General features: G+C 38.2%; 1 protein-coding gene across 1 annotated transcript; it reads right to left on the reverse strand.

The window, feature by feature from the left end:
• Nucleotides 1-1,303: 1,303 nt before the first annotated feature.
• LOC132092486 (centrosomal protein of 135 kDa) lies at nucleotides 1,304-14,870 on the reverse strand. Its single transcript, XM_059498731.1, has 26 exons — nucleotides 14,737-14,870; nucleotides 14,210-14,351; nucleotides 13,549-13,739; nucleotides 13,271-13,438; nucleotides 13,025-13,169; nucleotides 12,397-12,481; nucleotides 11,970-12,098; nucleotides 11,554-11,769; nucleotides 10,960-11,025; nucleotides 10,171-10,321; nucleotides 9,843-10,075; nucleotides 9,308-9,460; nucleotides 9,044-9,184; nucleotides 8,776-8,850; nucleotides 7,088-7,239; nucleotides 6,827-6,942; nucleotides 5,461-5,615; nucleotides 5,241-5,296; nucleotides 4,949-5,117; nucleotides 4,678-4,788; nucleotides 4,111-4,296; nucleotides 3,825-4,034; nucleotides 3,522-3,724; nucleotides 2,470-2,574; nucleotides 2,073-2,220; nucleotides 1,304-1,955 (listed from the first exon to the last, which is right to left on the reverse strand). Exons 2-25 carry the CDS (start codon nucleotides 14,326-14,328, stop codon nucleotides 2,073-2,075), a joined length of 3,483 nt encoding a protein of 1,160 aa, XP_059354714.1. The 5' UTR covers nucleotides 14,329-14,351; nucleotides 14,737-14,870; the 3' UTR covers nucleotides 1,304-1,955.
• Nucleotides 14,871-21,477: the final 6,607 nt, after the last annotated feature.

The following is a 21,477-nucleotide window of genomic DNA, read 5'->3' on the forward strand; positions in this document are numbered from 1 at the left end:
AGAGCCTCTGCCCATCTTTACTTCTGAGAGACTCTGCTTCTCTAAGACAAAGCTTTTATAGCTAATCATGTTACAGACCTGATATCAATTAACTTAATTAATCACTAGATGTTCTCCCAGCTGAATCTTTTCAAAACTGCTTGCTTTTTTAGCCATTTGTTGCCCCCGTGCCAACTTTTTTGAGACCTGTAACAGGCATTAAATTTTAAATGAGCTAATTAAGTGGATAAAAGTGTAAAATGTCTCAGTTTAAACATTTGCTACGTTATCTATGTTCTATTGTGAATAAAATATTGGCTCATGTGATTTGAAATTCCTTTAGTTTTCATTTTATTAAAATTTAAAAAACGTCCCAACTTTTCCAGAATTCGGGTTGTATTATGTTACAAGAATTTGAATTTGGAGCCCCCAATAGGACTACGAGCACAATCTACTAGAGGTATGGCTAGTTTCCTGGGCTCTGTTTAGAGGCATCTCTATTCAGGATATTTGCGCAGCAGCCAGCTGGTCTTCTCCGCACACATTTGCTCGTTTTTATAGACTGGATGTGACGGAGCCCTCTCTGGCCCATTCAGTTCTAGAAGTGAGTAGTCAGGTTGTATAATGCAATTTTATTAAAGGGCGAATTCCTCATATTATTCTGTTTTCACCTCCGTCGGGAGCTAGGATTCAGATAATTTCTCAGCCTTTCTTAGTCTGCTTCGTCAGCATATCGGCAATACGGGAGTTGTCTTTATCCCATAGTGAGATACCGAACGAATGTTAGAAAGAGAACGTTAGGTTACTAACGTAACCCCGGTTCTCTGATAACATGAAGTGAGGTATCTCACAAACATTGCACTCCTTGCCTGTTCTGCACGGAGAAGAGATATGCGAGAATGACGAAATGGCAGGTAGCTGCGGTTTATATACAGGGAGCAGGACTCCCTGATCGCTGCAGCGATTGGTCTGCCATGGTTGGCAGACGTGGTGTTATTGGTGCTTCCGCGATCGGCCACGCCTGAGGCGGTCCCATAGTGAGATACCTCACTTCATGTTATCAGAGAACCGGGGTTACGTTAGTAACCTAACATGCAATGGCTTTTAACGTTAAACAAAAGCTGAAAAGAAAATACAATTCCGGAAGGCATATTGAATTGTACTCCAGAATATCAAAGAAAATTAACAGCAATTTATTTCTCATTAGACCAAATGGAGTGTCACTCTCTGATATCCAAACACACACACATACAAACAAAAAGATTACATTATTATTAATATCACATAGTACACGGAGCCAATGATTAATACCAAACAGGAGAGATTGTATTAAAAACTATTCATGTTTATTCATAAGTTAAACAGTCAAAATAAGTTTTATTTTACATACGTACAGATATAAAACACAGGATGGTGGGGAAGTGTGACATTAACAGCCCTGAGTAACATGGCATTATGAACTTTCTCAAGACCTCTTTAGTCACTTGCACTGCCAGTTCATTTCACATCTCAATTCAGGCATGTTTTAGAACAGTTTTCCTCTTTAGTTGAACTTGTTATTAAAGGTGGGCCATGTGAAGATGATAAAATATTAAATACATGGAAGTACTAAAAGCTGCCTCATTTTCCATTCAAAGATCTAAAACTATTAAGAACAATGATGACAACACAACTACAGCAAAATAATTTCTTTCAAGTTATTACAAAGTGTATAAATTAACAATTGACACTGCTTTACATATTGGCTTTGGTGGCATAATTTTAACGTTGACCTTGTAGATATACAAATACTTCCCTTTTAGAAGCCCAAGAAAATATCTTCTGGACTGATTTCAGAGTCATTTCTGGCTCAACACATTGTTTCATCAGAACGGACTAAACACAAGTCTTTCACATAACATCCATGTCTTTTGTCACTGAAAATGGGACAGGCTGTTAAGAACAATTTCCTTCGCCACTACTCCTTAAAGCTCACACTTCTGAAAAATGTAAAGTAAACGTGTTACTTTTAATCATAAATGCATGATTAAAAATATCCCACAAGAACCGAAATCTGTTGGCAGATGATTTCACATGCAGGTTTTAGGCAATACTCACTTTTCTGGCATCTTGTCTACGGAGTGCTCTGGTGTGCGGAGGATGGAACGCTCAGGGGAAGCAGGCCGGGGACTGAGAGGGGAGGAGCTCCGCAGCGAAGAGAAAGATAAGCCCTGTCTGCGCATTTCCTGCACAGCTCTCTCCCTACCACAGAAGAAAAACAGCCACACATCAACAAACATCTGACAAAACAACATACCTAGATCACAGCAGCCAAAAGAAGCTTTTTACCCCCTAAGTTAACGTACATACTAAAATAGTTTGGTGTAATCTTTCACCTAATATTTGCCTTAGAGTACAGTTCTATGTAGAATGTTTCAAATGGGTCATTTACAATACTTTAAATGAAGGTTAGGCAGCCCACTGGGTAATGTAATAAAGCCAGGGTCTAACCTTTCAAAGCGTTCAGTAGTCAGCTGCCTCTTGAGGACGTCCATTTCTGTCTGCAGCTGAGACACTTTTCCACGCAGCTGAGAAACCTCTCTAGTATGAGCAGCCCTACAATTAAAGGGCAAACATATTGTTTTAACCAGCTTGTATTGCGTTTAAACTGCTGGAGTGCATTAAGACCTCCTCATTTGAGTCATGGCAACTGCACACTTAACACTAGGCAACACTATTGAAAAACTGCTTGTGTGAGGGAATCAACATTGAATGGACTCTCTATGCACCCTTAAAGAGGACACAGTCGCCTGTGTTTGCCAGTGACAGATGCTTCACACAGCTCCCTGTCTAACACACTAGAGGAAACAATAATTAATATAAAATACACATAAAAGATTATCTTGCTCCCTCTCTCTCTCTACATATGCAGAGGAAGACAGAGAGATCTGATGGTTTAGAGCTCTGTGTCAGTTAAAACAAACATGTAGTTTGCTCCCCTCTAAATGACTGGGTGAGGTTTGTTTGCCTCTACCCGTTACCCGATGACCCCTCCTTCCTTTCTATCAGTGTACTGCAGTGCATATCTGACATATCTAACCCGTGGGGCTAAAACTACCAATCATTTTGACAATTCAGAAAATATTTGTTAAATATCAAATATAAATGCATTATATTTTAGATTGCATGCTGTACTGTGTGTGCAAAAAAGCTAAATATAAATACATTGTAAACTGCATATGGCTGTTTTATTGACAGAAGATTTTATCCAAAGCAACGTACAGTGCATTCAGTCTATACATTTTTTTTTAATCAGTAAAGTGTAACATTTAAAATCACTTTGAGCTTTGAATCATGTGACAATGAAAACATGAGAATTGGCTGCTGACAAAAAGCTTTACTGTATTTTTGATCAAATAAATTAAGCTATGGTAAGCATTAGATACTTCTTTTAAAAACACTTTAAAACAAACATTTACCAACCACCTTAGAAACTTTTAAAAAGTAGTGTAATAATCACAAGCATTATAAATGGCCCTTGTGCCCACTGTTTTTCCACTTACGTTTTACTGTCAGCTAGAGCGAGGCGGTCTTTCAGCACATTGAGCTCAGACTCTTTCTCGCTGGCACTCAGGTGTGTCTGAAACTCCTTCTGTCGATTGGTGGAGAGCAGTGTCTCTAGATTGCGTACTGTCAGTCGCTCGCTGGCCAGCTGCTTTTTCAGAAGCTCTGCCTCGGAGCGCACATCCTCCAGTTCACCCATAACCTGAGGTTGAAACTCAAAGGTTAGTGTTGCTTAGTTGCATACATGCTCATTTTCAATATGTTCAAATTTTGATGATGGTGTGTGTGTGTGTGTGTCTTACTCTTTCCAGCTCCATGCTCTTAGCCGTCAGCTGGCGAGCGGTGAACTCTTTGCTGGAGTCAAGCTTAACGCACAGTTCTCTGACAGAGGCCAGATCTGCCAACACTGAGACTTTCTCAGCTCGAGCTGACTGGACCTCCTCTTCCAAACGAGACATTGCCCGTGCCAGCGACGACACCTGAGCTTCATATGCCTGCAGAGCGTTCAAGTGCTGAAGGAAATCACAGGCCATGAGGTAATGACAAACAGCCTTTTATTATCCTCCTCATGCTCCGAGTCACTCATACCTCCTGTATCTCTCTGTCCTGCAGCGAGACCCTCTCTCGGAGGTGTCTGCGCTCTGTGTCAGATGAGAGCAGTTCCAGCCTGATAGAGTTGTTTAGCCCCTCAGCCTGCTGCAGCTTCAGCTCTCTATCTTCTGACTCGTTGTGGATGGTCCGGAAACGCTCCAACATGTCCCTATTCTCCTGTTCCTATACACAACATAAAACGGTGTTCATGCAAAATCATAAATCGCATTTGATTAAATGGAAACTTCTGACTTCAAATTGGAGCATTCACAAAATGAATCTACACTGAATACATCAATCTGCATTTTGCTGTTTTTTTTTTAAGTTAGTGTAGTATAGTTCTACCACGTAGTTCAATAAAGGGTAAGAAGGTTTTAAGAAATATATTTTAAGTTTGTCTCTGAAAAATGCCTGTAACGCATCTTTCATGGCTTTTAAACATTCTGCTGATCAAACATTTTTAAATTCTAATTATAACAATCACATTATATAAAAAAGGAATATTGACATGATTTGAAATTTGAAAATGAAATTTATGGTGTTTCTTTCCTCTCCATTTCTCACCTTGGCAGCCATCATGCTTTCTATCCGTGCCACCTCTGAGATGTAGGAGTGAACTCTGTGCTTCAGTTCATCCCTCTCATTCAGAGCTTCCTGCATCTCTGCATGCACCGCCTGGAGAATGGAGCACAAGAACGTGAGCATGTGTGTATGGGAGGTTCACTGGTCATAGATGGTCATGTTAATAGTAGTGGGTTCACCTTTACCATCTGGAAGGTTGGGAGATAGAAAAACAGGGAAAAGAAAAGAGGACTGTTGGTGTGGATGTATACACCTGGTTTTCTCTGGTCATGGTGGCCAGATCGTCCTGTAACCTCCGGTTCTCTCTCAGCGCGACCTCTCTGTCTCGACTGACAGCTGAGAGCTCCTCTTGAGATTGGTCCAACTGTCTGCGCAGACTAGAGATTTCCCTCTCTCGACTGCTCAATGTCCCCTTCAGCTGACTGAAATACATGACATAAAAGACATTCAAGGCCTTCTATTCTTCCCCAAAAATATGGAAAGATCCCATCGTCCTGAGAACATTTATATTTATTATAACAGAAAAAACAAAAACAGACACTTACTCCAGAGAGTTCTCCAAGTCTGTGACTGTAAGCCGGACTTCCAAAAGAGTCTTTTCCTGTAGAGCAAAACCAACTTTATAATGCAGTACCATAGTAATTTGCATGATTTTACTGATTGCAGCAGGTTGTATTCTCTACAAATATTACCAAACATTTTGTATTTAAAAACAGGGCTGTAATAAGACATCCCCTCATTCTGTGTGTCAAGTATCAGCAGTACCTTCCTGTGGATCTCCTCTTGTAGCAGCACCATACTCTCAGTCTTCTGGTCCACAGCATCCTGCAGGGCATCTTTCTCTCGGTCTAGAGAGGCCACTGTGCTTTGAAGAGCTGCAACTTCGTCTTTCCTTGATGAACCATGTCTGCTCAGATCAGCTACATAAAAAAACACAATCAAAATCATATTTCTACATTAGAAATACTGTACAGCGAAAAGATATCATGATACCTAAATTTCTAATGAACACAAAACGAATATGCTAATGAACACCCCCCCCCCACACCCAAAAAAAAGCATTTACATAAACTACTGTTTGAAATTTTATTAAAAAAAATGTTCCCTAACCTTATTAAATGAGTCATCTTTCACATCAAATTGCAAATGCATAAATTTTACAAGATTAATGTCTTTTGAATATACAAATGAGAAATGTTGGGAAAAAAACCAAAAAAACCAAACCACCAGTAGGTGGCAGGAAATTACTGTTTTAATGAGGGAGTCAATTAGTCATTCATTCAACTGATTTGTTCAAACAGCTGATTCATTAAGAAAGAGGCAAGTGATCTCTTTATGAATGGCTACTGAATCACTGTCTCAATTCATGGATTCACTCAGTAACTAAACACTGCTGTGTTGCTGGGAGACACACAACAGTTCTGCTATTTGTCCTCTCTATTTTCGTTTGCAAAATTGAGCAAAAAGTGTCAATATTTTGCCTAAATTGTAAGTCTATTCATTTTAAATTCTTGTTTATTGAAGTACTATTGTATAAAATCAGTGTCACATTGCAATCGTGATTATATTCGGGGAAACAGCTTGGTCCATGCATTGATTTTTTTTCTACCGCAGTATGCATCTATAGTTTTCTGAGTTACTTTGTGTGTGCTACATAAACCCCATGGCAAGACATAAATACATTATCAGTTTCAATTTACACAAAGCAATAAAATCCCAATCATTCTTGAGAAAATTTTTGGTGGCGAGGTTTCAGTGCTTCCCTAGTTATTTTTGTTATTGACGTTTTAATCAGGCTTCTTGTGCGGTCAGGCAAATAAAATTATCTCTCACTTCCCCTTTAAAAAAAATCAACTTAGCGTTAAGCGTTAATTGAGCCCTGTTCCCCACAGTTTACTTCGACCCTAAAGTTTACGTATTACAAACTGTGAACTTTGTGTCTTCTTCACTCACAGTGAAGAACTTCCACACCGATGACATGTTTACATGCAGATGTGAGCATAGCTGTGACATCAAAAAGGACAGATGCATGATAGAAACCAGGAAGGAAGAGACAGAACAGCTAATAAATAGATAAAGGTGCACTTGAGAAAATTAGAAGAGCCAATAAAAAGACACTGTTCTGACACACCAATTTTCTCTTCTAGTTTGTCGATCTGTTGGTGAGCTGCCTGTAGTTCATTGGTCTTGACCGATAATCGGTGTTGAACATCTGAGAGAGACTGCTCCATCTGCTCCTGCAGAAGCCTAAAGACACATACACACACACACACATGAAATATCAAGCTGCTTAATAACTTTAGGTACAACTATAGGCACACATTTTAAGCACAACCATGGCATGCAGAAATGTCTGTCTACAGCAGTGCTACACAAACAAACGCACACAGACCTGAGTGCACAGCTCTCGGCTCTCTGCTGTGTGGCCTCTTCTACATTCTGCAGCAGCACCACTGACTGAGCCTTTAGCTCCTTCTCAACAGCAACACGACTCTCCTTCAGCACAGCCACCTGAGCACGCAGATCAGCCCTTTCTCTCTCCAGCTACACACACAAACAGTAATACATCACATTATGATAAATTTACAGGTGATTTTTTTTTTTTTACCTAAAATAACCTCACATATAGGGCAAATACATAAGTGAGCATTATTTTGCTCAACCCACAACGAGGCAAATAGTACTTTGAATAATATGATGAAAAATATGCACAGAAAGGGTTCTGCTAATAGTATACTTCGTATAATACCACTTGGGTTCATGAGAGCAATTTAAGGTTTTAAATTCCTCGGGTCTCAAAGTAAACCAGAAGAACTTCCCACCCAGGATCACATTATCATAAACAGCAAATTACAAATGACAGTTTAGTTAAATGAACATTTCACTAGTCTCTTTTGGAAAGTATTCAGTTTATTCATATTTTAACAACCCTACAAGTAGCAGCCCCTTCCTGCAGTGTCCATCAAGGCATTTGAAATCACCCCATAACTATCCAGACTAAGGATGTCAATTTTTGATAATTTCCATGATCGATCATCATTTAAGTTAATGATCAATTAATCGTTAACCTTAATGCTGTAAAATGCATCTATTGCAGCAGCACGCAGTCACCGGTATGACAGGATGTGCAAAACCCACTCAAAAACGATTTTCACCCTTGAATTAAAGGGGTTTTAGCCTGATAAAAATGCTAATAGCAGGTATTATAAAATTAATAGATGTGATTATGAGCTTTTGATAAAATGAAGAGAGCGAGCCGTACGTTTGAGAACATTTTACTTTGTTGACTGTTTACTTTGTTGGCATGGAGACAGCTGAATGCGCCTCTTTAAATAGTTTCGTGGTGATCGTTGTTGTATTTTAAAACTGTTATTATGGCGTTTAAAATAAAATTATCCCAAACATAACTGTGGCGCGTGTGGCTATGCTGCTCAGTCAGAGAACCGCTTCCATCGGCGCTGCAGCAAAACACACCGTTACTCACATCAAATATTTTTATGTGATTATTATGACCCGTACTTAATTTGATCCTGCTTGGTCCTGTTCCGGAAAATGTCAGATTTAGAATTTTTGCGTCCTGGTAGGCCTATTTGTTTAAAAAAAATCTGCATTTACAGTGCATTAGATCGTAACAGTGTGTGCATACGAGATGGAGCAAGCGCGGGTTTGGCTGGATTTATTTGGAGGTTATTGCTCACGTCTCATTCGGCACAAATCCAAATGTTTCCATATTCGCACTGTATTTGAATGTTAAACTATTATTTATAATGTAAACTAGGCTTGTACTTTACACGCATTCGCATATAGATGGAAAAAATCATCTTCACATGATCAAAAACGTACTTGGCATAACAGCAGAGTGGATCTAAGGTCTATTTAATCAGACCATTGTAACCTTATATATGTTTGGTTGACTGTATTTTATTTTGTTAATGAACAGACTGCAATGTAAGTTTGAATTGCTAGAATACGTGCCGGCAATATAGATACAGCTTGAGACATTGAGAAAAAAAAAAAAAAAACTTATTGGAGATATATTCCACAATATAATCCATGGTGCAAGCTCTATTAGTGTAGTACCATCTCAATAGTGTTCTCCAGGTCAAGAACCCTGTTCGCCTCCTCTTCTCGTGTCAGAGTTGTGCTTTGGGCAACCTGCAAAGACAGAAAGAAGCTTTATCTTGGCAACTCTCCTTTTAACACACAGCTATACCACTGACCCTACAAGTCAACTACAGTTTAGAAGTGCCGTGTGGAATTTCAAACACACTACTCTAACCACAGAAAACTGCTTGCACACACTTAGCAGCTATTTATGGTCTGCTTAAAATAAAAAAAACACACACACCTTGAGTCGGTCTCTCAGCATGTCTCTCTCAGCAGTAACTCTCTGGAGTTCAGCTTCAGTTTGTTCCCTGTCATCTCTGATCCTGTGCTGGAGTTCAAAGGACTTAAGCTCCTTTTGGACTTGTCTCAGCTCTTCTTGGGCCTACATTTAAAACACATGCACAACTATTACCATGGAAAGCAGCTAGATGTTCCATTTGGATCTACTCCACCCCAAAATAAAAATTCTCATTGTTTGCTTCTGCTGTCCCAGATTTCTTCTCACCTGCTGGTACTGAGAGCTTAGCTGGTCTCTCTCTGCAGTCAGTAGTTTAACTCTGGTCTGGATGTCCTCCATGTGTTTCTCAAAGCCCAGCAGCACTGACTGTAGCTCATCCCTCTCCTTCAGTGCAAGTGAAAGCTCTGTGTCGCCATCTCTCTAGAAATACAAGAATAGCACGGTGTGGGGTAATCATTTTTTGTGAATACTTTCTAAATTAATGGTTAAGGCAGGTAATTAAAGTCAATAATAAAAAAATCTGTTATAATATATAAAAGGTAATAAGGAAATAATGTATGCATATAATTATTATAACCATAATTATAATATTTATTTTTGCTCATATTTTCTTATATTGTTTTTTTTACTCCATTTTCATCGACTAATATTTTGAAAACTTAGCAACTCATTATTTATTGAAAACCAAAAGGTATATTTGTAAGTTTATTTACATTTTATCCATGTGTCCACAGATAACAGTTACAAAATTGAGAAGAATTATATACTATCATGGCGCTGCATTATGACTGTTAGCTCCAACCTTTCTGTGCCAGTTGCCTCTTCCTCTGGGGCTCCTCCCCCTGCCTGGACTAGGGGTGGGGCTTTTGTCTGTCTTGCCCCTAAGCAGCTGGTATCGCTCCAGCTCCTGTTTGTAGTAATTTCTTTCCTCCTCTAAACTTTTCACAAAGGCATCTAAACGGGATGGAGACTGCTCCTTGCCACACATCCCATGCCTTGCACGCATCCGCTCCAATTCTAGAATCATCTCCTTATCTAAAACAAACACAGCATCAAAATCACATATGCAAACACATACACGCATCACTCCACCAAAAAAAAAAACGGAACAAAGGAGTGCTACACCTCACCAGCCTGAGTCACTGCTTCTACTTTATCCTGAAGTCTCTTTTTGTCTTCTTCCAGAAAGTGTATCAGGCCCTCCATCTTGTCATTCTGTTCTTGAAGATCAAGCAGCTGATCCCTCAGACGGTCTTTCACGTGATTTCCCTCTGCCATATCCTGCAACAAATCATAGCAAAAATGTAATTTTTTCACTGAATCTCTCACCAAAATCACACAGTTATAACTGAATGGTTATTGGGTGGTGCTGTGGACATGACCTGATGAGATGCAATGGTGTTAGTTTCTATGTAAGCTCCAGGTGGTGCAAAGGATTTTTAATTGGTTAATTCTCTCTCTTTTTTAATTATAATATATTGTTTATTATTGTTGTATTGTCTTCGATTTATTATTGTATTATTATTATTGCATTTAATAAAAAAAAAAGCCTGGTTTCTGAAAAAAGTATAAATGTTATTTACAATGTATACTTAATTTTCAGATAAACACTGACATGATTCTGTTTGTTAAAACTATTAAAATTACTTGAAATGCCCATTTATAATAAACACTATTCAAGCACTCAAGGCCAGTAATAAAGAGTGAGACAGCTGAAAGAGCTATATAAAGAAGTACTTCCTTATAGTAAGAAATATTTTAATAGACGTTGTAAAGTATTTACCCAAAGATGGTAAACAAAAACATACGAGCTTTATATCCAGAAGCTATACTACACCATCCATGTCATGTCAGGCCAGACAGAATAAATACGCTGTTCTGAACCAGATGGTTAATTTAGTATGGATCCATGCACACACCCGTCTTAATGTAGCGATGACCTCCTCCAGGTTCTCTAGCTCCCGCTGTTGGCGCTGAATCTCTTTCTAGAGGTAGAAACAGGGCCAGTGTAAGTATCACTACATAAAGACAAGTATGGTGACCCATACTCAGAATTCATACTCTGCATTTAACCCATCCAAAGTGCACACACACACACACTGTGAAAACACACCCGGAGCAGTGGGCAGCCATTTATGCTGCGCCACCCAGGGAGAAGTTAGGGGTTCGGTGCCTTGCTCAAGGGCACCTAAGTCGTGATATTGCCGGCCCGAGACTCGAACCCACAACCTTAGGGTTAGCAGTCAAACTCTCTAACCACTAGGCCACGACTTCCCAAACCAAACATCAATCATTAGTTTACCAAGTATTAAATGGTGATAAATATTAAAATATATAAGTATTATAATCATTTAAAATTCTGAGGTGCTTTAAGCATTTCCTATCTCTGCATTTCACAAAACTAATTTATTAATCTATCTTGTTTGATTCCAATTTAGACCTTCAGAGAAGCACTGAGGTTTACTTTATTAATCTAATAAAATGTTCACAAGCAAACACCCCACTGAGGTCACCTTGGCCTCTTGCAGCTCCATGTCAGCAGTCTCTAGGAGTATCTCTTTGTCTTTCTCTAGCTGCTGGGCGAGCTGGTCTATCTCAGTGAGCTCCTGACACAGCTCTTGATTTCGAGTGCTCAGATCAGCTACCTCACTGGACACATTCTTCTTCCTTTGCTGCAGTCCGTCAATTCTCTGTTCCAGGGATCTGTTGGTCTCCTGCAGATACTCTATCTGAGAGAGGAAATTATTTGTTATTATAGAGTTATTACAGGGTTAGCATCTACCTGGAGATAAAGACCTATAAACATATAGAGCAAACAGAAAGAGGTGATGGACATCAGTCTGAACTCTTCATCCTGAAGGTATATGCTTGGTTCGGTGGTCTCAATCAGATAATCTGTCAGATAAGTTCAAATAAATATACCATTTACCTGCAGGTTCAGATGAGCAATAAGTTTTTCATTGCTGATGTTCTGAGCCTCCAGAGAGATGACATCATAGGGTCGACCACCGTCCAGAGCTCGATTCAGACGCTCTATCTCTTTATCGCGCTCTTCCACCTGTACACAGAGCATGATGAAAATTTGTAAGGGCGCATGTTATGAACAAATGCTCCAACAGTTAAAATTATATAATAAATAAAAGAGATAATATTATTTTAGTAATAACTTTTAGTTCTGAAGTTTAAGGAGGACCCTCAGTTTTAACAACTATAATCACTTTCTCATTCTCCCCAAACAATCAAGCAGCAGGTTATGTAAAATTTGTTCTCCGAAATATTAAAATATCACCTCAGAATAAGTAATTAGACTACATATAATAATTAAATTAGAGACGTTTATGTGTGTGCACGCTTGCCTGTGTGTTGAGATGTTTTATTCCTGCCTGCGCTCTCTCCAGGTCAAGCTTCAGCTGTGCCACTTCCTTCTGGAGCTCCTGGATTCTTAAAGAAACAAAAATAAACACTTTTTTTAATTATAATAAAAGTTGCAAAAAAAATATTTAGTTGTATTTCTATTTACATTTTTTAAAATAACACTATTATTAAAAGCCTTAAATTAACTTTAAAACATTTACGCCATGTTTAAGCCAACTGTTTATATGTAATAACTGGGGCTAAATGTGATATCTCATGCAACAAAATAAATGTTAAAATTCCACTCACTATATATATATAATTAAAGTCATAAAACTTATTTATATTCATAACCTTTATTTTAAAATAAAGTAATAATATATAAAATAATTATTAAAAGCCTTCAAATGTTTATTTCATTTTAATAATGTTTTAATTGCGGCTGTCAAATAAATGTGTTAACTCAAGCAATTGATTAAATGTTTAAATTTCACTGATAAATATATTATATAAATTATGCTTTTTTTCTTTCTTTATTTCTTCCCTATAAAATACAATGTGATGCCTACAAAAGCAATAATTACAAAACAACTGATTTATCATGATTCTGTTCTGTTTTCTTCCCCACACCTGTCGTCAGCCACCTGAAGAAGGTCAGCGATGTAAGGATCATCTGGTTGTGCCACAGATGGAGGGATGGGGCCACTGAAGGATGGGAGGAGTTCATCTATCTGCATCCGCTGGCGTCTAAATGGGATGGATCGCTTCTTCCCTCCTTATTAAATGAATCAATGACCATGAAATGTTCTAATAGCAATGTAAACAAAAATGAATACCATAGCTGAAATGTTAAATAAAATGTATCGAGCAAACAACCTGGTGTCTGAACAACAGCTTGCATGTTCTTCTCCTGGAGCTGTAGGATACGCTCGGTCTTGGCTTTGCTGTCCTTCTCAAGGGATCGAACTTTGTGCACATACTGATTATTGAGGAATTTCAGATCTGAGGTTTCATGGTCCAGTTTCCTGACGTAGGCTTTCAGCTCTGTTAATGGAAAAATGGTGGTTATAATAACCATTCCCTTTGATTTAAAAAAATAAAAAATAACTAAATCTGTTTGCAACAGGATTTGAGGCATTAAGCACAATCCATACCCCTGCTGATCCGATCCTTCTCCTCTCTCAGTTTCAACAGCCCAAGGTGCAGTTCATTGTTTTCTCTGACTAGCCGGGCATTTTCAGCTTTATATGGCTCCAGAACAGCGTCAACATTTCGACTTTCTTTTTCCGTCTTTCCTGCAGCAAGCTTGGCATTCCTGAGGCTCTCTGTGGTGTGGACCAGGTCACTAACATATCAATGAAAACAATGATTATGCTCCTGCCAAATCATGTTTCACATATTATTAAATGTATGCCATGTTTAATTTTCATGAAGACTATTTCCAGAAACTAGAAAAAATTTACACGTTAATCGATTTTGGAATTGTTATTTTGAAAACCTATGTTCTTAACATAACTTTTATTTGCCCCACTGTTGAATTGTCACAATCTAATGATCATATACTGAATTGTTATTTGCAAATGTCTTAAGAGCATCAGTGAAATTATACGTATGCAACCATATTCCATCATGTACAAGCAAAGGTTTGTTGAAAAAAGTTCATTTATACATACATACATACATAGAAATGTAATAATTTATTGTGCCAGGGCCATTGAAAATAATATGAGGGCATGAATATCTGAACTAATGACCCTGATGACAAAAAAAAAGATTGTTTTTTTTAGTTTAATATGAACAATACTGCACATTCACCTGAAGAGTTTCTCGACCAGTGGCAGGCTCTCAATGGCTAGCGGCTGTCTGTAGCCCAGCTGATCCAAACGCTTCCGCAGATTGATGAACTTCCGCTCGGCGCTGGTCGTCATGGTCATCCAGCACAAACACAAGCTCCGTTCTGCACACACACAATGATTCACATGACGACACCCAACCCAACACAGATTTTATTGTATGAAATATGAAAACAGTCAGAGCACTGGTTGGTTTTTATATCTTTATTTTATACTATAAATCTCTATTAAACAGACGTTTATAAGTGAGCTACCAATCTGGGGTGCGTTTTCCAAAAGAATTAACGTTTTGCTCACAAGTTCCGTCGGTAACGTTACTAACAGAGTTTCATAACAAGTCCATTCGAACTTGTTAGCTAGCGACGCTTCTGGACAGCACTTTTGGGGCAGCTTACTTTTAAAACGCGAGCATAAAGCTACATTAAGCCATTTAATATTAGCGCAAATGTATATACAATAAGTTACTCAATTCTCACAATTCATACTTACTCTGACGCTTGTTGTTGTTTAAGTAAACTGTCAGTTTGTCTTCGCAGGGCAGTTTGCTGCATTAGCCAGTCTTCATTCTGCTGCTTTGACAAAACTCACATTAGCAGCATCTCTGACACACGGAAATAAAAGCTTCTCTCATCGGGGGGGATACAAAAAACGACGCAATAATTCACCTTAAAAGTCTGCTAGCTGTTTGTCGTTTGGGTGCTTCTCGGTGCTTTCATAGTGTGAAACTGTTTTGAGGTTAGCTAAGCACCAGCGGCTTCTGCAGATATCCTCCCCTCCCCGCGATGAACGGTCTTCCGGTGGCGGAAACACTGTTTGAAAATGGCGCCGAGGAGAAGGAAAGACACAGCAAAAGAAAGACCAGTCCTGCTCATTCATTCCCATTAAACTGGAGAAATTGAAATTGCGCCATCTAGTGGACACAGTACGAAAAAAGCAATAGTGGTCACAACTGTATGTGCTTTCAGAACAGGTTGTTAGAATTATAATTTAATATGTAAATAACAATTGTCCCTTCAAGTCCATAAATATGAAACAAAAGAACACCTATTTCTTATTGTAATATTGAAAAAAAAATTTTGCTTTGTATTTGGTAACGTTACATCAGGCCTCTATGGCCCATTAGTGTGACACAGTGAGAATATGGAGATCACTCAAGGAAGAAAAACAAAACGGTGCAAACATGTGACCCTGGCCCACAATAAGGGTGATTTTTTCGAAATGTAGATTTATACATAATCTGAACGCTGAATAAATAACCTTTCCATTGTTGTATGGTTTATTAGGATGAGACAATATTTGGCAGAGATACGATCCAACGTTATTTGAAAATCTGGAATCTGAGGGTGCAAAAAAAAAAAAATCTAAATATTGAGAAAATCGCTTTTAAAGTTGTCCAAATGAAGTTCTTAGCAATGCCTATTACTAATACTTATTACTAATAACTTCATGGAACATGATCTTTACTTAATTTTTTTAAAAGAAAAATTAATAACTTTGACCCTTACTATGTATTTTTGTCTATTGCTACAAATATACCCCAGCGACTTAACACTGGTTTTGTGGTCCTGGGTCAAAAATATGGAATATGGTGCAGCTGTTGTCATTTTGGCCGAAAGGTAAGATGAAACTCTCATGGATTGTATTGTGAATCTACTGTTTTATAACAGTATTCAAATTTGAATAGCAGATTACTAATATAAAATTCATATAAATATAAGTTGTCTGCTGATGAAAGATAAAAACACTGAGAGCCAATCAGAATGCACCTGTTTTAAAGCTCGTGCATTTTAAAACGTCAAAACTGCAGAACATGTTATAGGCTAGTTAATTTGTCTTCTTTAGAGTCTGGAAGCTAAAATATATTATTTAATATTATTATGTTTTTCAGAAGTGACGTGTACGGTCTTCTTTATTAGCAAAAACTACAGAGGCCAGTTCTTTCAATCTCTGTAATTCTTTCAGTCTGTGACATGCATTTAAAGGCTTGTGCAGCATTTATTAAATTGAAATGGTGTATATTTAGAAACTGAAATGTTAGAGCAGAATGGGCTGTTTTTTTATTGTGTGAACGTCCTCTGTCACACACCCTCCTGTTCACGTGCAGCTGGGAAGCAGCACCGAATGCGTACGGAATCGTTGCGAGGAGGAGGGCGAGCGCTCGCAGCATCAGCAACACACACTTCCGCACGCACACACACACCCACCCACACACACATACACAAAGAGGTCAGCTCGCGTGCTGCGACTTGACGCGAGACACAATAAAGCAGACATAGGAACTGATCCCCGTGCCGTCACACGCTGGAGAGGTAAGCAAAGATCTAACATTTGTTTGAACTGCATAGCTTTGTCGGTGATACTGACCTTGTCATATAGCCCATCTTCCAAAATCCACCATTCTTCACATGTGTGCGCAGCTGGGGAGGCATGAAGATGTCTGGGGCTGCATTTCGCGTTGAAATGCATGATAAAAATCTGTTTGTGTAGAAAACGCCGTCTATGCGTTTGCATCATCACATCAGTCTGCACCCATGCTGCCTTTTATTAGCTTGTTTATGAATGACAGTCGTTTTGATAAAGTGATGCTATGGATGATATGTCTACTATTTAAATCATGAGTCGTCAGTCATTCATAATACGCTTACGGGAACTGGCGCAGGCAATTGATGGTACCCTGAGCTTTAGTGTCGTTTTCTCTTTCGATGCATACCTACCACAATGCATGCTTTTGTGGCAAAATATGCCATCTATAGCTTTGCCCGTTCCTGCAAAGGACATGGATGGCTACTCGCTATTTAGCCAAATATACATCACTTAATACGCTTTGTTGTCATTAATTAAAGCAAGAGAGATGTCAATGCTCATAATACCAAGAAATGCTTTTAATAGATAGTGTCTGGCCTATTTTTTCTTCTTTTATCATGATGTAACGATGATGTCATGCCTAACTAAATTGAATTTCAGTTTTGTTTCTTTGTTTGTATTTGCTATCTTGTCCACTCTGTATAAACACCCCAATGTGGTGCTCTGAATGCATGAGTTGCATATCTAACATTGCTCTTATAATGTTGAAGGCTCAGTGATGTGAGGATGATAGCATCAATAACATGCACATAAACCTTACACTCACTATATAATGTTGGGATTTTTCCTCACTGTACACTTCATATAACTCAAGAATGGATGGATGGATTTTCAGTAGGTGTACAGACAGATGACATTTAGCAGTCTTAGCTGTAATCGCTGTAATTTCATTCTGAATTGCTTTGATCGCAATGGGTAAAGTGGAAATGAACATGCACAATTGAATCCCATATTGACAGAAAACGTCTAATACTGGCCACGGCCATCAATAGTATTTTATGTATTCCTATTAATGGTTGAAAACCCAAAATGACTTGGGGAAAAAAACATAATTTTTTTCCCCATGAAAGCTTGGTTATTAAATAAAATTAACTACAATTAAAGCTCATGCATCCTCACTGAAAAGTCTAACTATCTAACAAAATATTACACAAATAACACACTGGATTAGCATATAAAACAGTGTGAAGAAACGAGGAGAAATTTTTTATATACTTTAAATACACAGATATATTTAGACACACAGGCTATCTTACTCCTCTTAGAAATGTAAATTTTTAGGCTTGAAATTTGAAGGTAAGAAGTTCCCACTGTTGACTTCGGTTCGGGGGCATGTTCCCATTAAACACCCTGGAGATTTGTGCGTTCAAGTAGAGGAAACCAGAGAAACTGCTCCTAAGGCTTCCTACTACTGTAAATAATGAAAGGCCAATTAATATTAATCCATAAAAAGTACTGTGTCAATACAAGTTGACCAGTGAAGGGGAAAGGCCTTGTGTGTTTGACTGGAGTGTATGTGCTGTTGTTGGTGCGACAGACGATCCCTCAGTAAAATCTGAATAAGGTTACACATCTTTAGACAACAGTGGGTGTGCCTTAAGCATGATGGACTTCATAGGATATTATTTTCCACCACAATATGACCTAATTAAACCCATATTAGTATGCTCACAGATTTGACGTGACAGATATTGGCCCCAAAACTTTATGTGCTATAACATTGCCCTCTACTGTAGTACGACACAGATAGACAATACTAATAAAGAGCCCTCCACTGATCCCTAGACAAATTCATATTGCTCTAAGCTGCAGATGTTAATAGATTGTCATTGATAGACAATATCAAACAGTTTCTTAAAAGGCACTTATAGAGTAACATTACCCACAGATATAAGGTAACACAATCTGCACTTTGGTATCATTAGAAAATTATCTTTCATAAGCAGAGATGTGCACTTAAAAACAACACATGAAGTAATATGTGTTTCATCTGAACTGATATTGACTGAGAAATATATGTTCACTTACTTTTCAATGTAACTGAATGCATGTGGAAATAGGCAAACTGCACCAGAGTTTGTTTGACAGTGGAACAACAACCAAAATCGAACCAAGCCTACCAAGTGTGAACACACGTATGGTGGAGCAGGAGACATGCACACACAAAACTACTGATATAAATCTCAAGTAGCAGAACACAATCAGTACAGAATACTACAGACCAAACAATGACACTGCACAAGTTTCTGTACCAAAAGAGGGAGATATGAATATCTGGACACAAGAATGGAGGGGTTAGAATATAGACAGACTGACAAAACAAAGGCCACATTTATCCGATTCTAATGGATGAGTGCAATGTTCTGACATGCAGATGCTTTCTGTATTTACAAATGTTTGTTCTGAGTAAAGCAATAGTGGCTGTGTGCATATGTGTGTTTGATAGAGAGACTGTGACAGGACACAATTAGCAAATGTGTGTCTGTCAGGGAATGCGTTGTAATTACATTACCTGGTTCAATCCAGTTCCTCCTCTCATTTTATTCAGCAACATTGTATGCTGTAAGTAAGACGTTTTAGCTTTAGTTCTGTATATGCTAACGGTGCACTATCATACAATAGCTGCTGCTCCACAGCAATAATTTCAAAATTAAAGCAGCTCTAATTTCACCCAAACCACAAAGTCATCTTGTGCAGAATATATCTGACCAGAACACAGGTCGGTCCTTGAGTACACTAAATGTTGACCTCCTTTATACAATGACAATGATGCAGTGACAAAACTGAATTAGCTGGTCCAGACTAGTTAGTGCTGGTTTGGTGCTGGTCTTGTATACTAGGCTCTTTATTAGCAAAACGAGTGATACTCTTTATCCTGTAATTGGTTGACCATGGACATGTTGCAATTGTTTTTGCTATTTTCAGCATACTGATAAAATTATTATTTAATACTATACGTAAATACTTATGAAATACCACTGATGTGTCATATTTTTCAGTGTTTACCTTTAACACCTTAGTTATGCTAATAGGTGATAATAGGTTCATTATAGATATATAGATAGATAGATGGATGTTCCTCATGGAAAAAATCTGCATTTGTTATTTTTAGGTGCCCACACTGCACTATCATGTTGAGAAATGATTAATGACAGACTGAAAATCAAATTTCCAACCTATCAGTCAAAACTGAGACTATAAAGTAATTTTCTGGATTCATATTCTATAGTTAGAGATCACTGGAGGCCAAGTCTTTTATTGGAGTGGGCTGCTCATCTTGGCCTGTTCTTCTACAGATCTAGGAAGGTAATGTTTTCAGATTGAATCTGATTCCTCTTGATTCCCTTCTGTGTCTGTTCTTTGAGAGTTTTCATTAAACGCTGTTATTCACTGCCAGAGTGAGTCACTACAGTCTCTGAAGATTAACACATCCAAGAAAGACTCAGCCTTCCAGTGCAGGCGATTCTGAATCTGATGTTAACAAGTACTAGAAACACCATCAAGATAATGAACTTATTTTTAGAACAGAAAACAAACAATTGAAAATAGCATTGTTGAAGCTGAAGCCACACCACTGACGCAATAATGACTGTTTCCAAATAAATACACATTTCATCCTGCCCCCATCTTTTATTGTTCAAACAAGTTCTCCTGCTACAAACTCACTGAACACTGAATTTGTTTAGTAAAGAAATGTAATATAAACTGGGACCATTCGTCATGCCAATTAAACTAAAATGTATATACTGTATTACTTTTTTAGATATTACCATAATGTAATAATGTGCATTACTTACAAATACTTATGTATTTTATGTTAATTAAACTTTATAAGTAACAGCCATTCCTGTTCTGATTGAGAATGTTAAGTAATAGATTCAACTGAAATGCATGATGTGCCATGTTTTATATGGTTAGAAAATAAGCATGTATACTTCAAATGGCTCCCTAATGATATAGTTGATTTGTGACACTGGAGACAGGTAGCAGTTTCTGCCATTATTGATCATCAAACCCGTCTTTATTCTGTTAATGGAGGCCCTTGTTCTATGAAATTGTATTAACACAATACACACACGCATCCTCACATACGCTGACAAACAAGCTTCTTTGTATGTGTTGGACAGTTTAAAAGAATCAATGCATGTCTGTCCTTCCTTCCTCGGTAAGCTGGCCAATGAACAAAGTGGCATTCTGTGAGTAGCAACAGAGACAGCAGTATGAACCAGCACACTACCTCACAATCATCACCCACTTTCTCCTCTCTCAAACACATTCTAGGATTGTCTTCATGTGTAAACACAGCTCAGGAATAGGCCACTAAGCTCTCACACAGGACGTCATGCAAACAAAAATCCCACGAGGAACACACAAAAACGTACGGCAGTATGAATATGCATTACATACATTTTCACACTGTATTCAGTAATGGAGATGTTTGTGAATTCATCATTCATCACAGGTATACTCATCCTCATGCATTCTCAAGCATTCTTGAGTTCTTTGTGCACCTGTGCAATGTGACACCTGACTCTAGGTCATAGTGTAGCTCCACAGTAACAGCAGGCAAGTGGATCAGCCACACATTCATACACGCATACGTACTAGCCTCTTACCCAGATAAATTGACAACCAGGTAAATCTTTATTCTTGCATACTCCTTCAAACATAAATGCGATAAAGCCTTTTTTGTGTGTAATGCATGTGGCACGATAGCGTTAAACAAAACAGGCCTCTCCGTTCATGAAACTGGCATTATCTCTTGCCAGCCCCACATCCTCAAAGGATCATTGTCTTTCTTATTTTATGCTTTGTAATGAAAATAATTATGCACATTCAATGATACCAGTGTGTTAGAACCAAGGA

This window comes from Carassius carassius, chromosome 18 (assembly GCF_963082965.1).
Source record: "Carassius carassius chromosome 18, fCarCar2.1, whole genome shotgun sequence".
Classification (NCBI taxonomy): Eukaryota; Metazoa; Chordata; class Actinopteri; order Cypriniformes; family Cyprinidae; genus Carassius; species Carassius carassius.

Bases quoted from the DNA above. Each gene is read 5' to 3' on its own strand.
- LOC132092486 (XM_059498731.1), bottom strand. From the start codon at position 14,328: ATGACCATGACGACCAGCGCCGAGCGGAAGTTCATCAATCTGCGGAAG. The intron at 12,482-13,024 runs GTGTGGGGAAGA...TGTTTCTTTAAG, and splicing joins CTTCAGGTGGCTGACGACAG to AATCCAGGAGCTCCAGAAGG. The intron at 2,575-3,521 runs GTAAGTGGAAAA...CTTTAATTGTAG, and splicing joins GCTCTAGCTGACAGTAAAAC to GGCTGCTCATACTAGAGAGG.